The sequence below is a fragment of the Canis lupus genome, chromosome 16 (assembly GCF_011100685.1).
Source record: "Canis lupus familiaris isolate Mischka breed German Shepherd chromosome 16, alternate assembly UU_Cfam_GSD_1.0, whole genome shotgun sequence".
Classification (NCBI taxonomy): domain Eukaryota; kingdom Metazoa; phylum Chordata; class Mammalia; order Carnivora; family Canidae; genus Canis; species Canis lupus.
The window spans coordinates 29,998,219-30,015,213 of record NC_049237.1 but is presented as its reverse complement, the minus strand read 5'-3'; the positions used below and the strand labels follow the sequence as shown (position 1 = coordinate 30,015,213).

Below are 16,995 nucleotides of genomic sequence, written 5' to 3'. Positions count from 1 at the left end.
GATTCCTCAGTTGCATATATAATACCCAGTGCTCATCACATCATGTGCCCTCCTTAATGCTCATCACCCAGTTACCCCATCCCCTCACCCCCCTCCCCTCCAGCAATGCTCTGCTTCCTAGAGTTCAGCATCTCTTATGGTTTGCCTCCTTCTCTATTTTCATCTTATTTTTCCTTCTCTTCCCCTACTCAACAGGCTTGTTTTTGTTTTTGTTTTTTTGTACCACATGTTGGGTCCTTCCATGCTTTTGCCTAAAGCTTTTGTGACTCTTGGATCAAGGAAAATGGGGGTGAAAACATAGGAAAGATATCAATAACATATTGATATGTAAGGTTTCATTCATGAAACAAGGTCGGAGAAAAGTATCCTGTGCCCACAGAAAGCAGAACAGCATTATCAGTCACAAGATATCGGTGCTTTTGTTCAAAAATCATTGTGAGCAAACAGACCTTCAACAGGTGTATGTGAGTAAGCAGACAGGTATAAACATATATATGTGTTAATGTAAAGAGAGTCCCTGCGGTAGGAGTTTTGTAATCAACCTCAGACTGTTGCTGCATTTGGAGACCAGGTAAACAATCAATAAATAGTTGCAAAGATCTGCAAATTTATGTTGGAAATTGTAGAGATATTACTGTTTTTGAAGCGTTTAAAGCAGTTAGAGAGAATGCATTGGCATTCAGATAATTAAACAATAGAAAGCATAATCCAAAATGAGTTCTAGGAACCCTAAGTGATATTGGAATTTTGAAGAACATGGTTGGCAGGGTTGGCTGGATCCTCCAGGCCAGGGTTACTTTCTTGGAGGAGATGGGCCTGGAGCTGGCACCTGATAGATGAGTAGTACCTAGATGCCCAGGGGGAGGGGGTAATATTTTACAATGACCTGCCACACAGAGCCATTTGCTAGCAGTCATCCATCCACCCGACAGGTAAATTACAGTTGAGTTTGGGGTGTAGGGCAATGCAGCAAAGCAGAGCATGGAGAAAGCCATCAGTGCCTGGGTAGTGGCAGCCCCAGTTAGTCATGTTGTTGGAAAGACTCCTCTTGGGAAGGAGCAGTGGTGGCTTTCAGTGTTTGCATAAGAGTTGAGTATGTGCCTATGTGCATGTGTGCACACATACACTCTGCTTCCACCCTCTTCCCATGAAGTCATAGTGGATGATATGGCACTAAATCTCAGATTCTTCTGGAGCCAGTTCTGAATACACAAGAAAAGTGAATCAACTATGTTTGTAAGCATGCAGCAATCCCTAGAGGAGAAACCACTCTCCTTTCCTAGAGGACAGATTAGAAAATAAAGAAGCAGAGAAGAAAAAGACAAAAGAATAAGGCGAAGCAAAAGTGGATAGATAGATAGATAGATAGATAGATAGATAGATAGATAGATGATAGATAGATAGAAGAAAAGAGCGAAGAAGAAGAAGAAGAAGAAGAAGAAGAAGAAGAAGAAGAAGAAGAAGAAGAAGAAGAAGAAGAAAGAAGCACTGTGGCCCGACTTTGGAAGGGTTTGAGCTGTGGGTAAGGATGTCTGATTAAATCTCTCAGTACACATAGATGTGGCTTCGAATACTTGTGTCTGCCTCTGTCAGAATCCCATCACTGCTGTTGGACAAGTAACAAGAATATGTTAATTCACCCATGCATCCTCATTTCCATGGCATGGTTGGCCCTCAACAAATGTTTGTTGAATAAATGAAATTATTAGATTATGAAGTTTTTCATTCCCAAGATAGATTGTTCTTGTAAAGTAAATACCACATTGCTTATCTTCCTTTAGGAGTCGATTGACTTCTGGCTTTTGGATTAGACTGCCCCACCAAGTGCCAGGGTGAGCTTTGTAAGGACACAGTGCCCTCCATACGAGTCTCTCTCCCTTCACCCCCAACCCCCATCCCCAAAGTCCCCATACTTATTTTTTTTTTAATTCTGTAATACAGTATTTCATACTCGACTTAACTCAAATAGATTCTGCAAATATTCCTGGGAAATGCACTGAACGATATCAAACATTTAAATCTCACTCTGAAGGCATATGTAGGGTCCTTTAACAGGGTTTGTGTCTGAAAAAGAGAATTCTGGTTGTCTGGCTAGTAAGGGGGTGGAAACAAAGAATCAGACAGGCAGACAGAGGAGCAGACGCAACCTGTTCCCACTACTTGGTTTCATCTAGAGATATTCATGTCTACAGATGTCCATTTCCAGCAGAAGTAGTTTGTCCTGGTCATCATCCTGGCTTCTGCTCCTGCCTGTTTTAGCACCTTGGAAGCTAACTGGGTCATTGTCTCTACTTTGCCAACTCAGCAGCTGCATTCAGTACATGGCCAGGCTGTTTCTCTGTCTGTGCTGAGATAGAATGAGCAGGTGTGTTCTCCCCAGATACACCTTTAAGACAATAGTGCCATCCGTCAGTAGTGCCTGAAGAACTGGCAGGAAGCAGGGGGAAGGCTAATTGGTTTCCATCCACACTTGTCTCACTACTCCTGGTACCCTGGTACTCTGTTGTGTTACGTGTCCTCTCTCTACTTTATTATGTCCTCCAAGGAACTTAATTGAATAGAGGGAGGGTGGGAGCCTAAGTGGGACCGTAGCTGCCCTTCCCTTTTTCTATGTGACACAGACAGATGCTGGAACCCTGGGGTCAGGTCCCATCACCACGTGTGTGTTTCTGGTTGATCAGAGCAGACCACCACCCAGAAGCCTCCATTCCTTTTCCTTTCCCAGCGGGACCACCATAGAATTGGAATTAAAACCTGAGTCATGCCCTGTGTCTCAGCACCTTGTAGGCTGTTGTGGTTATTCCAAGTGTCTTATAATCCTGTAACCTTTCAGATACCGTTCTTTTAGATGGTTACACTCCCTTACAAATTATTTGTATGTATTAACTACCCTATTGCTGAACTGGTTCTGCTTGATTTCCTCATTTGCTCTTTAATTTGGTAGTGCCTTATTTTACAGCCCACTAACTTTGTCAAAAATAAATTTGTTTTACCTGTGTGGTTAGTAGTACTCAGTTGATAACATAAGTACCATATTAGGCTGCAGTGAATGCATAGTAAGCACCATGCAATTACAAGGTGAATATATGATAGCTCTATTTTAGCCTCTAAACCCAACACAGGGTGACAGGGTAATTACTTTGGGACCTATTAAGTGTACGCACCCCATCATCTATAGAGAGATGAATTACATAGTTAGCAGTGGCCACCTTCTCCTTCCACATACTTACCAAGATGAAGACTCTTTCAGGGTTGTGTGGTCTTGGATAAATCTCATTTTGAACCTCAGTAGCCATTATGAATGTCTTCAGGAATGAACCACACCCAGAGTACAACTGGGCAACAAAATGGAAAGAAGCTACACCAATCTTGGGGGTTGGGGAGACACCCACATTCTCAATACAACTAACGCTCTTATTTTTGCTTTGCCTATGCATTCAATAGGATGGAGTAGGAGAGGTATGGGAGAAACAGCATGTGCCCTTTTAGAGATGAGTCCTCCTCCACAAAAAACGTATTAAGTCTAGCATTTAAATGGTGCTAGAAAACATTGACCATGGACATCGGAGCACCTAGGACCAACACCTCCATATCTCACAACAGAAATTCTCTCATAATGACTGTAAATACCCTAAGCTAATGTTGTCGATGTTCTCTTAAACTGAATGATTTGTGCCAAAGCTAAAAATCCCTATTTGTGAGCTCTGGTCTTCTCTCTCTTGACTCCTAGACCATGTATGACCTTCTCACCCCAGCCCACTCTCTGTGAATGCATGTTCCCCATGTCATATAGAAGCAGAGCAGTTCGCTCATATTTTGTCATTGTATGTGGATCTCATGTCCCCCCTCAAATAAAAATAAGATGCCAAAAAAAATACTTTGTGGGTAAATATGACTTCTAAACCAAGTAAATTAAGGAGTTGTCTGTTTTTCCTTGAAAAATATTATATTCTTTGCAAAATTGATTCTCTTTAAGATGTTATGATGTGGTAAGCTACCTTAATGCAGTCAAGATATTTGACTAGAGTCCATCTGATTTATACAGGTATTTGAGAAACATGATTATGTGTGAGAGTATAACTTATAGCTAGCTGCATTTGTCATTTTCTCTGAGCAGTAGCTCCAAAAATCCAATAGCATTCATTTGGTATCCCAGGGTGGCTCTTCAGCTCTGTGCCCATGTTGGCCATTTAGGATTTTTCTTGTGTCTTTCAGGCATTGAGAATGCCAGCGACATTGCTCTGTACTCGGGCTTGGGCGCTGCTGTGGTGGCCGTTGCAGTCCTGGTCATTGGCGTCACCCTTTATAGACGGAGCCAGAGTGACTATGGCGTGGACGTCATTGACTCTTCTGCATTGACAGGTGGCTTCCAGACCTTCAACTTCAAAACGGTCCGTCAAGGTCAGCGGCGTAGGTCCCCTCAACACCTCGTCCTCAGGACCATAGAGACTACGCTCACACAGGATGCCCAGTGCTCTCCGGCCCTGTGTGAAGGTAGCTCTTGGCACTGACAGCCGCTACCTAATTGTCTTTACATGTTAGGAAACTAGGCTCTGTGGGGTAGTCGGCCTCAGTCCTTGGCTACTAGGAGGGTAAATGGATGTCAGTTTACCATGAGCAGCATTCTTCCATCTTTGATATGGAATAAACTTAGCAAGTTATTTTGTCTCAGATTATCCAACTTTCTATTTTAACAAGCTGGCCCCGAGGAGGACCAACTATTTCACCATAATCTCCCATTCATATGAATTATACTCTTTATTAGGTAGAGTTATTTGTGTTCTATTTTGTAGAAGTGGAAAAGACTTTAGAGAATCTCTCCTAGCCAGCAGAGGGAGAAAAATGAAGTTCCTAGCCTAAATGACTCTTACCTGTTGCCCAGTCGAGCCAATTTTTTGTTGTAGGAAGAAGGGAATCTATCATGTTGAACTATAGCAAGACTCATTTTCAAAACGGAGTCGTATAATTCTCTTTATATGAACCAAATCTGCTTCTGATTGCAAGATAGAGATGAGCCATACATTGGTTTTGGAAAAAAAATAAAATAAAAGGAATTATCTCCTTTTAGAGGGTGAAAATTTTCCACCCTGACCCTTCCTGTCAATATTAACCACCTTTATTTCTATTTGTTGTGCATCTCTACTGCCCATGGCCCTGGACGAATAAGTTTCACTGCTTGGCAGTGATTGAGTAGTGACCGGTTCTGAAGTTGAACCCGAACATGGTAGAAACTGGAAGATGGCCAGTAGAGACAAAATGCTTTCCTGCCTGCCACTCATTTCTGGGCCCCAGAGGTTCAGGTCTGAGCCTGCTTGGCCTCAGAAAGGGACACATCCTGTTAGTAGTTATGATATGATTATACAAATATGTACCTAGCTTAATAGATATGATTTAATTAGAAATAAATTGAAAAAAGAACTGATTTTATACTGCATAAGAAACTGGAAATACTTCCATCAAGTAATAAGATCTCAGTATCTCAGACCATACCATTTTAAAACAAAAGAAATACAGTTGTTTCAGAGACAGAGGCTTTGAAGTCAAATAGATTAATCCCAAATTACTATATGATGTAGTTGATTGATTATCTTCTCTGTTTCAATTTTTAGAGCTATAAAATGGGGATACTTGTATCCACCTCAGAGGGTCCTCCTGAGGATGGAGTAACCTGGAATAACAAGGATTATAAGCCCTTGGCATATAGAGGGTGCTCAATAAATGTAATGAATAGGAGTCTACAAGCTAATGGTTTCCTCTTACTTTGGCACAGGATGCCAGTGTGTTCCGTAGAACAGCAGGCAGCAGGTGAGGGGGTGGTTCCCTCGCCTAAACATTTTGAGAATGCTGACTTGCATAAGCTGAAACATATCTCCATAGTGGGTCTCCTTAGAGCTTACATTGTATTGTGAATCTCTAAAAGAATATATAGCCTTTCCAAACTTACTTCACCATTTTGTTTTTATTTTTAACTAAGAATATCCCAAAGCTAGTGATTAAAGCAAAACTCTTTTATTAAAATTCTACTCTACCCTATAGTCATTGTGAAGATACACCTCACATTGATTCTCATATTATTTTCACCTCTGTTGTCTTGAGAGACATCCCTTCTGAGCAAATAAAGCCAGAAGGTGAATGGTGATGAGACTTTTCAACAGAATGCCGTACTTAGAGTGAACCAGGAAGTTTTAAAAGGATTTCCAAAGGGAACCGTGGGGTAATCAGCCAACTTTCTTTAAACTGTAGATGGACTCTTATCATAGATAAATATTTGTATAATTAGGCATTTTCTCCTTAAGTTAGACTTAGGTGTAACTCTAGGAAATCTTTTTGCTGCTTCGCTTCACATAAGTGAGAAAGGTCTTTTAAAAGTGGCCAGAAAGGTGGTGAGAGCTCCAGGAGGTGAGGGCTTGAGATAAAATAGCCGTGAGACTCAGCAATATGATTTTTCAGGTCTTGGTGGAAGGGCCTGTTCCGAATTCTTTTCAGATGTGCCATGGTTCTCAAGTCCTGCTTCTTGCCAGGGAAGGCCATAAACAAGAACAAGGCTGAGACCTATAGAATTCAGTGCCGTTCCATTAAAAAGCACAGCTCCTGTATTGTGCCTGCATCTTGGCACCAGAGCCTCAAGCATGAAAAAAAAAAAAAAAAAAAGCATCATCAAGGAGCCTTTAGATCTACAAAGCCATTTCATCTCATTTTGAACCTCCTCCTCTATGATTTTGGATTCTTAGAGCATCGGCACAAGAGGTGGGAAAAGCCAGGGTTATAGATTTCCTGCTGGCGTTGCTACAAATTATGAGTTAGAAGAACAATAGCGACTAATACAATATGGCCTAGAATTGCTACATTTTCAAAAATATCATACTTTAAACATTTTGTCAGGCCCCAAAGGAAAACTGTTTAATATGGTTTGGGTTTCAATTTGAGAAGTCGCATTGACGGACTGATATGGGTGGGAGGTTTGGGACCGGGGGTTATTTCGTTATTTACTAATAAATGAGATTACTTCATCACAAGAAAATAGCACAGCATTTCTTTTTAATATTTGGCCTAGAAAAAAAAAAATCGGTTGAGCCCGAACAGATGAAAGTCCAATTTCTCATGTTTTTGTAAAGATTTTTTTTTTTTTTTCATTTGTTTCAAGACAGAAAGGAAGCCTTTCTCAGCTGCTCTGCCCGTGTGGGGCCTCTTTTCCCTGTCAGAGTGACATATGCGCTATTAGAGCAGACTGACTACTCAGACATGGCGTGATCCATGGGGTCTCCTGACCCTTTTGCTCTGAGGACACATCACTTCCTCTCCCAACTCCAGAAACGGCCCGGGATTCCACGTGAGATGTGCTGGCGCCAGGGCCGCTCTGGTTATAAACAGCCCTACCTAGTCACCGTGCTGTGTCACCCTTGGCCGTTTAAAAGGAACAGATGTTATTTTTGCTTCCAAACTGGATTGCAAAACATCTTTCCTCCTTTTTATTTTTCCTTTAAGCTTCTCTTTGCCAGTTCAGATAATCACATAAACAATAATACCTGAGTGAGTTGCCTGACGGGGTGGCAGGAACACTTGTTTTGAAAAGATGGCCTCCGAGGAGCTCTGCAAGAGGAGCGATTCGGGTCAGCGGCTTTCAGAGATCCACTGTGCAAGCCAGAGCTCCTGATCCCAAGGCCCCAGTCCCTCCTGTCCAGCCTGTGAGAGCTGCCATAGATTCTCGGGGCAGCCCTGAAGGGCAGCTGGCAAGAGCACGGATGCTACACAGTTGGCAGAGGCAGAGGTAAGGGGGTCACTGTGACGCCTCTGAGTTTCTGAGTGACAGAATGATTTTCTTTCACCAGGTAACTCCCTGCTCCTGAACTCTTCCATGCAACCAGACCTCACGGTCAGCCGAACGTATAGCGGGCCCATCTGCCTCCAGGACCCTCTGGACAAGGAGCTCATGACAGAGGCCTCACTCTTTAACCCTTTGTCCGACATCAAAGTCAAAGTTCAGAGCTCATTCATGGTGTCCCTGGGCGTGTCTGAGAGAGCCGAGTACCATGGCAAGAATCATTCTGGGACTTTTCCCCACGGAAACAACCGCAGCTTTAGTACAATGCATCCCAGAAATAAAACACCCTACATCCAGAATCTGTCATCACTCCCCACAAGAACAGAACTGAGGACCACTGGGGTCTTCGGCCACTTAGGAGGACGCTTAGTCATGCCAAATACAGGTGGGTGTCAAGTGTGCGTTTGTGTATTTCTGAACATTCTTTTAAATGTTTTATGTGTCTGTAATTATGTCTCATGAGATTCATTTTTAAGATCCTTACCGTCTTTGCTACTTACGTGGATCCCTAAGGCTCCCTGATTTATACAGCAAACCAGAACCGACACAGATTAGATTTGGCAATCTTCACCTCAGTGTGGAGGGTCCGCTCTATTTGATGCCCTGTTAGAATTGACAGCCATATTTGCTAGAAGGTTTTCGTGGCCCCCAGAGCTTAAGCCCCCTTGAAATATATTCCCTAGAACATGATCCGGAAGCACTAACTGAAAACATTCCTTGACAGGACTGAGAAATACCATGTTTTGTAGCCAAACGTGGTTTATACACTAGTAGATAATTTAGCGGAAGGACACCTGGAGTCAAATTTCCTCCGGAAGGGACCTAACACCGTCAGTGGCCATAGACCTTGCTTTAATGTTACTTTATGATAAGCAAGAATGCAGGTTCGGTACAGAGCTGTTCTTTTGAAAGCAGACTTCAAGTCCAGGGCTATATCACGCACACAATTAGTTCTCAAGAATTTTTTTCCTCCTGTTGCTGAGAAGGGAGATTTTCCCGATGTTTTGATAAGGACACATAGGGTGTACAGACCAGGTCACTTTTAAAATGGCATCCTATCTATGGATTAGTCTTCAGAGTTGCCATCTAAGACCTAACTGGGTGGCAGGAGAAGGCACTGTCTCTGATTTCTAAGCAACGAGAATTAGGTAGTGCTGTGAATCATTGCTGGTTGGCTGCTGAAAGGAAAGAGCACACTTGTCAGTAAGTGTGACAGAACAGTCAGACAGCATTGAATCAGGATCATCAGGGCCTCGACAGCCTTCCCTCTGAGCTACAGCTAACCACCCTCTCCAGATCAATCCTTTTATCCTCTAAATTGAAATCTCCAGTAGGACTAGTCTGAAGCTCCCATTGCAGCTAACTGACCCTATGGCAGCTTAGTGACTTGACCCCGCGCTTTGGTTCAAGTTGAGAAATGTCATGGTCTCCTGCCTCAGTTGCTTCCTGAGAAATAGCCCTCCAATGCAGGCCTGCTCATGATTTTGTGTTCTGAATTCTCAGTTCTCAAAATCTTCCTTGGTTGATGTCTTAGGACATGGTAAGAATCTTCGTTTAAACGTGCGCAAGAATCAACGGGTGACGTAATCCTCCCTGGTCATAATTGGCAGTCAGGAGGCTCAATGTGGAATGAGTCAGTCAGTCATGCTTACCAAGTACCTTTCTTGTAAGAATCTATAAACTAGAAGTGTGGGTTTTGGGAAAAGAAAATGATGCAAACCCCTCCTTGAGAACAGGATATAGTGATTAGAATTCTTTTCCTAGCTCAGTATGGGGTACTTCAGGGGCCCCCAGTAGTTATCTGCTGAATAAACTGGCCCACACTTTTCCTCTCTCTTCCCATCTTTGTGTGTGTTTACACATGTGGAAGGCATGCCAAGATCAACCCATTCATTGGCCTTGCTTGTTTAACGTTCATCAAAGAACATGAGATGAAATCATGAAACAGATTTTTCTTTTTCTTCCCTTCTGACTTAAAAAGCACTTGTGTTGAAATCTAAAAGTTCTGATGGCATTGCCTGATTCCCAAACACTTCCTCTGCAAAAGGGCATTTTCAAAGCTTCTAATAAGAAGCCCTGGACAAGATTGAAGCTGTTCACTGGGAATGAGTTTGAGGAAAAATAAGTGTGGGGAATTGAAACATATGCTATGTTATTTGCAGAACATAAATGCAAAATATGCCCTAGGGGGATAAGTGTAAAGAAGCAAGGCACGGCAATTAAATTGTTCTAATGCCATCCTCCCAGATTATTGTATGGTGCCTGGCAATGATTTTTCAAAAGGGATGGGATGGCCCCCACTCTGTAGAAATCATTTATTATGCAAAATATGAAGCAAGAAATTCAGACAGGTGGTTCTGTTGTCATATGAAATAAAAGGCTGTCAGGGTAGCAGGTGGAGTTTGGGGGAGAGTATGTTTCTTTAATCAGAAGTAACTGGTGAAGTGACATATTGAAAATGGACACTTCTTTAGGGGCCCACAGGCATAAGGATTCCCCACTACACCTTTCATTCTTCATAAGATACTGTTCGCCACCCACACTACCACCCATCTTGACCCTGCCTCTGTGTTTGACTATGTCCCATCTCCATTTACAATTTGCATGTTTAAAGTGGGAGGAGGGAAGTGTGTTCAAAAGATAATCATAAAATTTCTGATTGAAGGAAAGATGAAATCGTTTAAAGCTCTAATGATCCTGTAGATTCAGGTCGTATTTAGGAGTATTATGAATAATGTTTCAATCTGAACATAGGGAATTAAGCTGACTTGAAAGGAATGAGATATGATCTGTTCTACAAACAGCCCTATCTCAAAAGTCTACACATATATTTATTCTGATTTGATATGGGAGTTGACCATCAGGCACTGACGATCTAGAGAAGAGACCATGTCTCAGAACCTGGCTTTAAAAAAAAAAAAAGTTTTGAATCCTATTACTTCATCCATTCAGGATGTTTTTTGAGTGCCTACTCTGTGCCAAGCATTGTACAACATGTTATTGATGTAATGAGCCATCATTACTTTTTTATTTTACATGCACTATATGATTTATTTGAAAGTTTGCAAAAGGCAAGCTAACCAACACGTCAGAAAGCAAAACATGACCATTTGCATTGGAAATTAAAAATTGGACTCTAAAGGGCACAAGGCAACTCTGTGGAAATGGCAGTGTTCTATGTCTTGATCATGGTGGTCATTACATGAGAGAATGCATGTCAGAAACACATCAATTTGTACTCTAAAAATGGGTACAATTTCTTGCATGTGAATTGTACCTTAAAAAAAGAAAAGAATGGGAAAAGAAAAATGGGAGCACAATGAAGTTATTATTTTGGGGTAATTGCTAAAGTAATTTGCTAAATTGCATCCTTGCTTGATGTTGCCTCCCTTGCTTCTATATCCAAGCCAAGGAATAAGAACATGGGGTGCCTCGGTGACTCAGTCACTTAAGCAGGCTCAGGTCATGATCCCAGGGTCCTGGAATCGAGCCCCACATCAGGCTCCCTGATCAACAGGGAGTCTGCTTCTCCCTCTCCCTCTGTCTGCTGCTCTCCTTGCTTGTGCTCTCTCTCTCTGTCAAATTTTTAAAAATTAAGGGGTAAGGACTGAATGTCTCTACTGTCACAAGGGCCTAGGTCGTCTAAAAGGGAGGCAACAGAGGAAAACCACTGTGTCAAACTAAGAGAGAATACATAATATCTAGGGTGTACATTCAGCTTGACATCCACACACAGATTATCCTGTGTATTACAACTTCTGCTCAACAGCAGGGAAGGATGTACTGAAGTCCACTTCATTTGGCAACTACATTTAAAAAAGAACAGGAAATGAAAGGAGGAGCCTGATCAGAGCCTCCTAAGTATGGCAATTACAGTTCCATTGACATTAAAGTCCAGAATATAAATGGATACTCTTGCTGAAAAGCTGTAAGCAAGATTTAAATGTGCCTCATTCTTAGTGCTGGCGAACGATACTGATGATAACTAGCATGTTACTGAATAATGCTCATAAATGTGCATCACAAATTACTTGTTTTGCAATGAGTCTTGCATTCCTTGATTCTATAGCAGCTAACAGGCACATAGAAGGATATCAGTAAAGCCTGCCATCTCTAGATGTAAATTACCATCAGCAACCTGAAAGCTTTCTGTGCAATTACATTAGCTCTAATGAAAGGGGGAAAGGTGGGAACTACATTATTCAGAGAATAGGAGGATGTTCTGAGATTTTATTTTGCGAAGATCTTACTGTGTCTCTATTTCATTTCTTTTTATAAACAAGAAGCTACATTAAAGAGCATCTCTGCCCTGTCTAGATTCCTCTTTCTTGGCCAAAGTGAAATATTTACTTCGCAGTAGACAAGAGGAGAGAAAGGACATTGCAGACGCAGTGTGATGTGCCTTCCTGGGCCTTCCCCCCTCGCGCTGTAGGATTTTGCTGAAGTTAGGCTGCTGATTTTTTTCTTATTTGACACCACCATAAATATGGTTACGTTGCCTTTAACTTTTATCTTTTTTAGCTTCAGTTTGCAAATAGAGGACCAAATACCAGCTATACAACAACCTACAATGTCCCTAAGCTTATCCATGCTTTTTTTTTCCCCCTCCAGTTTTCTTGACAAAATACAGTACTCCATTGATCACCTCTTTAAACTTACTTTGAGGTGCATTATTTATAAGACAATTTCATACCAGGCCTGAGAAAAGCATTAGAGGTCTCGCCCACCATCTCAATACCTTTTCAGGAAATGACTGGAGAGAGACAAGATACTGCAAAACATTCCTAAATTTTGCAGCAGATTAACAGATACACTGATAAACTCTTACAGTCTCAGATATGTTCGACAGTGCCTGGTCTCAGGACACCCAGTCTTTTAAGAGAATTAAAAAATGCCAGGAAGACCTTAAATTAAAAACCTTGAGTATGCAGTCAAATAACATGCTCCTCTTTATGTCACTTCTGGGAAACAATGTTTTCTCTATTATTATCTTGGACTTTTTAAACTTTTCAAAGATCAGGATTTCATAAATTGCTGTGAGATTTGTGTGTGTGTGAGAGAGAGAGAGAGAGAGAGCGAGAGAGCACACATCTATAAGGTGCTCGACTGAGGGGCTTAGAGATCATTGAAATAACCTCTTGACTTTTTCTGTTTTAGGGGTGAGTTTACTCATACCACATGGCGCCATCCCAGAAGAGAATTCTTGGGAGATCTACATGTCCATCAACCAAGGTGAACCCAGGTGAGAAACAGAGAAGCATGACATATTCTTGACATTTTGAATATGGAATGGAGCTTCTGCAGAAATTCTGAGGTTTTTAAGATAACTTGGTGTGAAAGTGTGCAGCTAAAATCTGTGAGTTACTTGGCTACATAGAGGGGAAAAAACCAGTTGCAAAACTATTGGCTAGCATGAAAACATACAGAGCTGGCTCTGCAATTTTGGGTAACTAATCTAGGTCACTGACCTCTCGTCTGCAGACACTAAATGTAAAACTGAATCGGTAGGCAAGGCATTAGCAGGGCCCCTCCATCAATAATAACTGCTTCACAGAGTCTTCTTCTCAGAACAAAACAAAACAAAACAAATCATCCCAGGAGGTGTCCTTTGGGGCTAGGCATTATGCAAATGCTGAAAATGACTGACCTATCACCTTTTCAGGTCAGCACAAGACCTGCTGCTCTAGGCTGAGAGCGGATTTCTCAGGTAATCTTCCTCAATGTGAAAGTACCATCTACGCCACAATAGTTTTCAGGTCTGACAAATTTCAGTAGCATTAAATTCAATTACATGAACAAATACAAATCTTGTTGCGGAGTCTTTTAATGAAAGTAGTTGGTTATTTTCTTAGCGCAAGTATAATATTTGTGGAAACGTTGCTTTCCTCCACACAAGATCAGCCCAGCTCCTCTTTAGAAAGCAATTTCTCTCATAAACTGGATGTATACCTCTGGCATTTTCCAACTTAACATCTTGGTTATTTTAGACTAGATTTTCTGTTGTGAGCAAAGAACACGTGAAGGAAAAACACTGAAAGGAAAAACAGCCAGAGAAACAGATGGCTTAAACAGATTCTGATAGCTGTCTCCATGAAAGGATTTGTTGGTGCCCAGTAGTTTTAACTTTCTTCTCGAGAGGAAGCTTGGAAGAAGTGGAAAAGGCTCTGCTAGCTGGCTGTTGGGTGAGGCTGTCAGAGGGCTTGCTAGTAGGCCATGCTGTGGTTGGCTCTCCTGCTATCTTCTCAGTCCTATAGAATGAGATCCCTCACCTGTGCTCCTGAAGGCACCTCCACGTGCAAATAGAGGCCACCAAGGTGCAGAGGGGTTTGGACACTTTATTCAGAACCTCGGTTAAGCAGACCTAAAAATGGAGTTTCCTAGATAAGAATCACCTCTTTTTTTAGCTCTTTGGTGGACTTATTTGAGAAACCATACCTGTTTAAAATTTAAGTCAGGGTTCATTACATGTATGCTGATGCACATTGAGTACCAAGCAGTATCCAGTCAGCCTGCCCGAATCGTGACCTCCTGCCAACCTTTGCCCTTGCACCCTTCTTTCCTTATAATCCATCCACTGAGCCTACATACAGCTCTTTCCTCTCAAACCCAGTATCTTCCGCCTCACTATGTGAGAAACAACTCAGGGCTAGTTTCCATCTTCAAAGGCACACAATTTACAATTCACCTCAAGTGCCATCTCTTACAAGAAGCTACATCTGAGGAGGTCAGAGCTAGGATGTGCCAAAAGGCATTAAACATACAGCACTTATGTGGGAAATGTCACTTGAGATGCCCTCTCAAAAGATAGGTTTGGCCTGATGTGGTCACCTCATGGGCCACCACTAGCTCTGTAAGTTCTGTGCTAACCAGTTCGGTTTATCCATCTGTATCTAAGAAGTGAGTTTATTACTGCTGTCCAAAACAGTGGACAGATACAGGAACGGTTCATCCAAGACTTCAGATCTCTGAGGTGTGCATTTTCCTGTATATTAAATGGAGAACAAAGTACCATTGTCAGAGCACACATGCCTTTTCATGTTGCTCAAACCTTCCTACGTGTTCCTGGCTCTTAAGAAAATGACCAGTCCCCGGGCTCCTGTTCATTTAGCTCGCTTGACAATCTCACTCCCTTTCAAGAAGCTCCAAACTATTTATCAAAACACTAAAAATAGCACATGCCTTTCTGCTGCTACTTTTCTTAAGCTTGGTGAATTTTTTTCTATCCCTAACAGGAGGCTGCTTAGATCTAAATTCTTCAGCTTTTAATCCTGTGGTTAATCAGAAGTCCACAAACATGGCACTACTTAGTGTCACCTTTCCTTTGCAATGTCACTTAAAAACCCATTTTCATTTTATGCTGTCCTTCTGTCATTCTGAACTTGTGCTCAGAATATGGCCTCTTTTTCTCACCGTCCATAGACCTAAACATCACCGCTCTCTTTAACCTCTGACTCTCCCTCGCTTCCACACACAGAATTACAGGCAGATCTTCCAAACAGCCTTTTATGCTATATTTAAAGTCCATCCCATTTTCCTATTGATGGTACCTTTCTGTTGCTTTTTTCTGAGTTACATCCTGGGATAGAAGGGTGATGATTTAGTGGAACTGTCACTAAAATCATTGATCCAAATTCACTACCAGATTCCCAGAGATAGGGCTGTGTGGAATGAATCACACACTTAAAATAACTCTCTGTATTCAAATAGGCTCCAATGGTTATATTTTGAAACTTGGGTAGGTTTTAAGTGAGGGTGTTCATTGTATGAATTGAATGCACCCTGCCCCTCTCAGGAGGTCCTACTTCTATTGCTGGGAAGCCTCCGGGAGGAGGCTCTGTACTTTCCTTTAAATGGAATGATGTCATTCTTCAATGTCCCTGCTCTGTCTACACGTTCAGGCTTGAATGATCATTTTAATGAATCTTTTCCAGCCTCCTGCAGTGATCTGGACCTTTGGTTACTCATAAGACTTCAGAAATTATCTCTGTTGACTTTTTGTGTGTACATACATATTAAATGGTTTGCTGGACGAGGACTTTGCATTCTTGAAAAAGTAATAATTGCCTCTGCTTCCATGTAACTTGCAAAGTGCTCTCACATGCATTTGACTCATTTAAGTCTTCAGTCATGTCAAAAGAAGAGGATTTTGTAGCAAATTTAGAGATAAGAAAAAAAAAAAAACAATCTAAGCAAATGAAGGTTTTAAGAAGCCAAGCTGCTTTCCAAGGGCGTGTTACTTTACTGGCAGAGCTGGGATTTGACTTTAGGTTATCTGACCACAATTCTAGTGCTCACAAACTAAAGGATATCATCTCTCCCTAATGTCAGAGACTTTATGGAAACAGCTTTCTGACTTTCAGCTCCGACTCTTGGCCCCTGTAAAGAGGCATCCTCTGGAATCACTGTCTGAGCACTGACAATTAAGCAAGACAGAAAGTCAGGATCAGGTTAAACTTTCCTTAGAAGTACATCAGGTAAATTGCTGTTGTTACATCATAGAACTGAGAGCACAGAGGCTGGAAACAGGTCCCACTAAATTGCTGGATCTTAGCGGACAGAATGTTAGGAAACTTCCGAGGTCAGTGACTAGGAGTGTGAGCTCCACTCTCAGAGGCCTTGGGTTCAGATCTAAGCTTCACTGCTGTTATCCATATAACCTTAGAGAGATTCATAAAACTATAACTCAGATGTGTCCTCCTCTGAAAAATAATAGATATCCACCTTATAGGGGTATGGTGGGGTTGCATGACTCACAGTGATGCAAAAATCTAAAAGATGATAAAATAGGTGTTCTCTCCTCATTGCTACACTTAATGTTTGGCAAAGCATTCTACCTAGAGTATATCCTTTAATCTTCATGTCGAGCCTGTATGGTAAACAGAATATGATTATCCTAATTTTTATAGATTTGAAAATGAACACCAAGAAAAGTTGGTAAACTTGACTTAGATTATAGCAAGACTAGGCACCAAACCAAGAGTGTCTGACTTACAATGTATTATGATGTTACATCATAATCCCTACCTTAAGGTGCAATTAGGTATGTTACCTATGAGTCCAGTAAAGCACACTTGGTGAAAGAGAAATGGATGGGGAAGGGCTCAGATTTGGGAAGGCCGTGATAACTTTGCAACTCAAGGTAGAACAACACTGCAGTAGGGGATCTTATGGAA

At 41.7% G+C, this 16,995-nt stretch overlaps 1 protein-coding gene across 9 annotated transcripts in view; it reads left to right on the top strand.

Moving 5' to 3' along the window:
- The window catches only part of UNC5D (unc-5 netrin receptor D), a 529,465-nt gene that overhangs the window by 454,627 nt on the left and 57,843 nt on the right, over positions 1–16,995 (top strand). For 4 of the 9 annotated variants that reach the window (XM_038560130.1, XM_038560129.1, XM_038560126.1 and 1 more), the window contains 3 exons: positions 4,216–4,401; positions 7,830–8,207; positions 12,980–13,064. In XM_038560130.1, the coding sequence (XP_038416058.1) occupies positions 4,216–4,401; positions 7,830–8,207; positions 12,980–13,064 (649 nt within the window). Of the gene's footprint in view, positions 1–3,444; positions 3,460–4,215; positions 4,402–7,829; positions 8,208–12,979; positions 13,065–16,995 lie in introns of all 9 variants that reach the window. The other 5 variants (XM_038560128.1, XM_038560123.1, XM_038560132.1 and 2 more) reach the window with 3 other exon arrangements.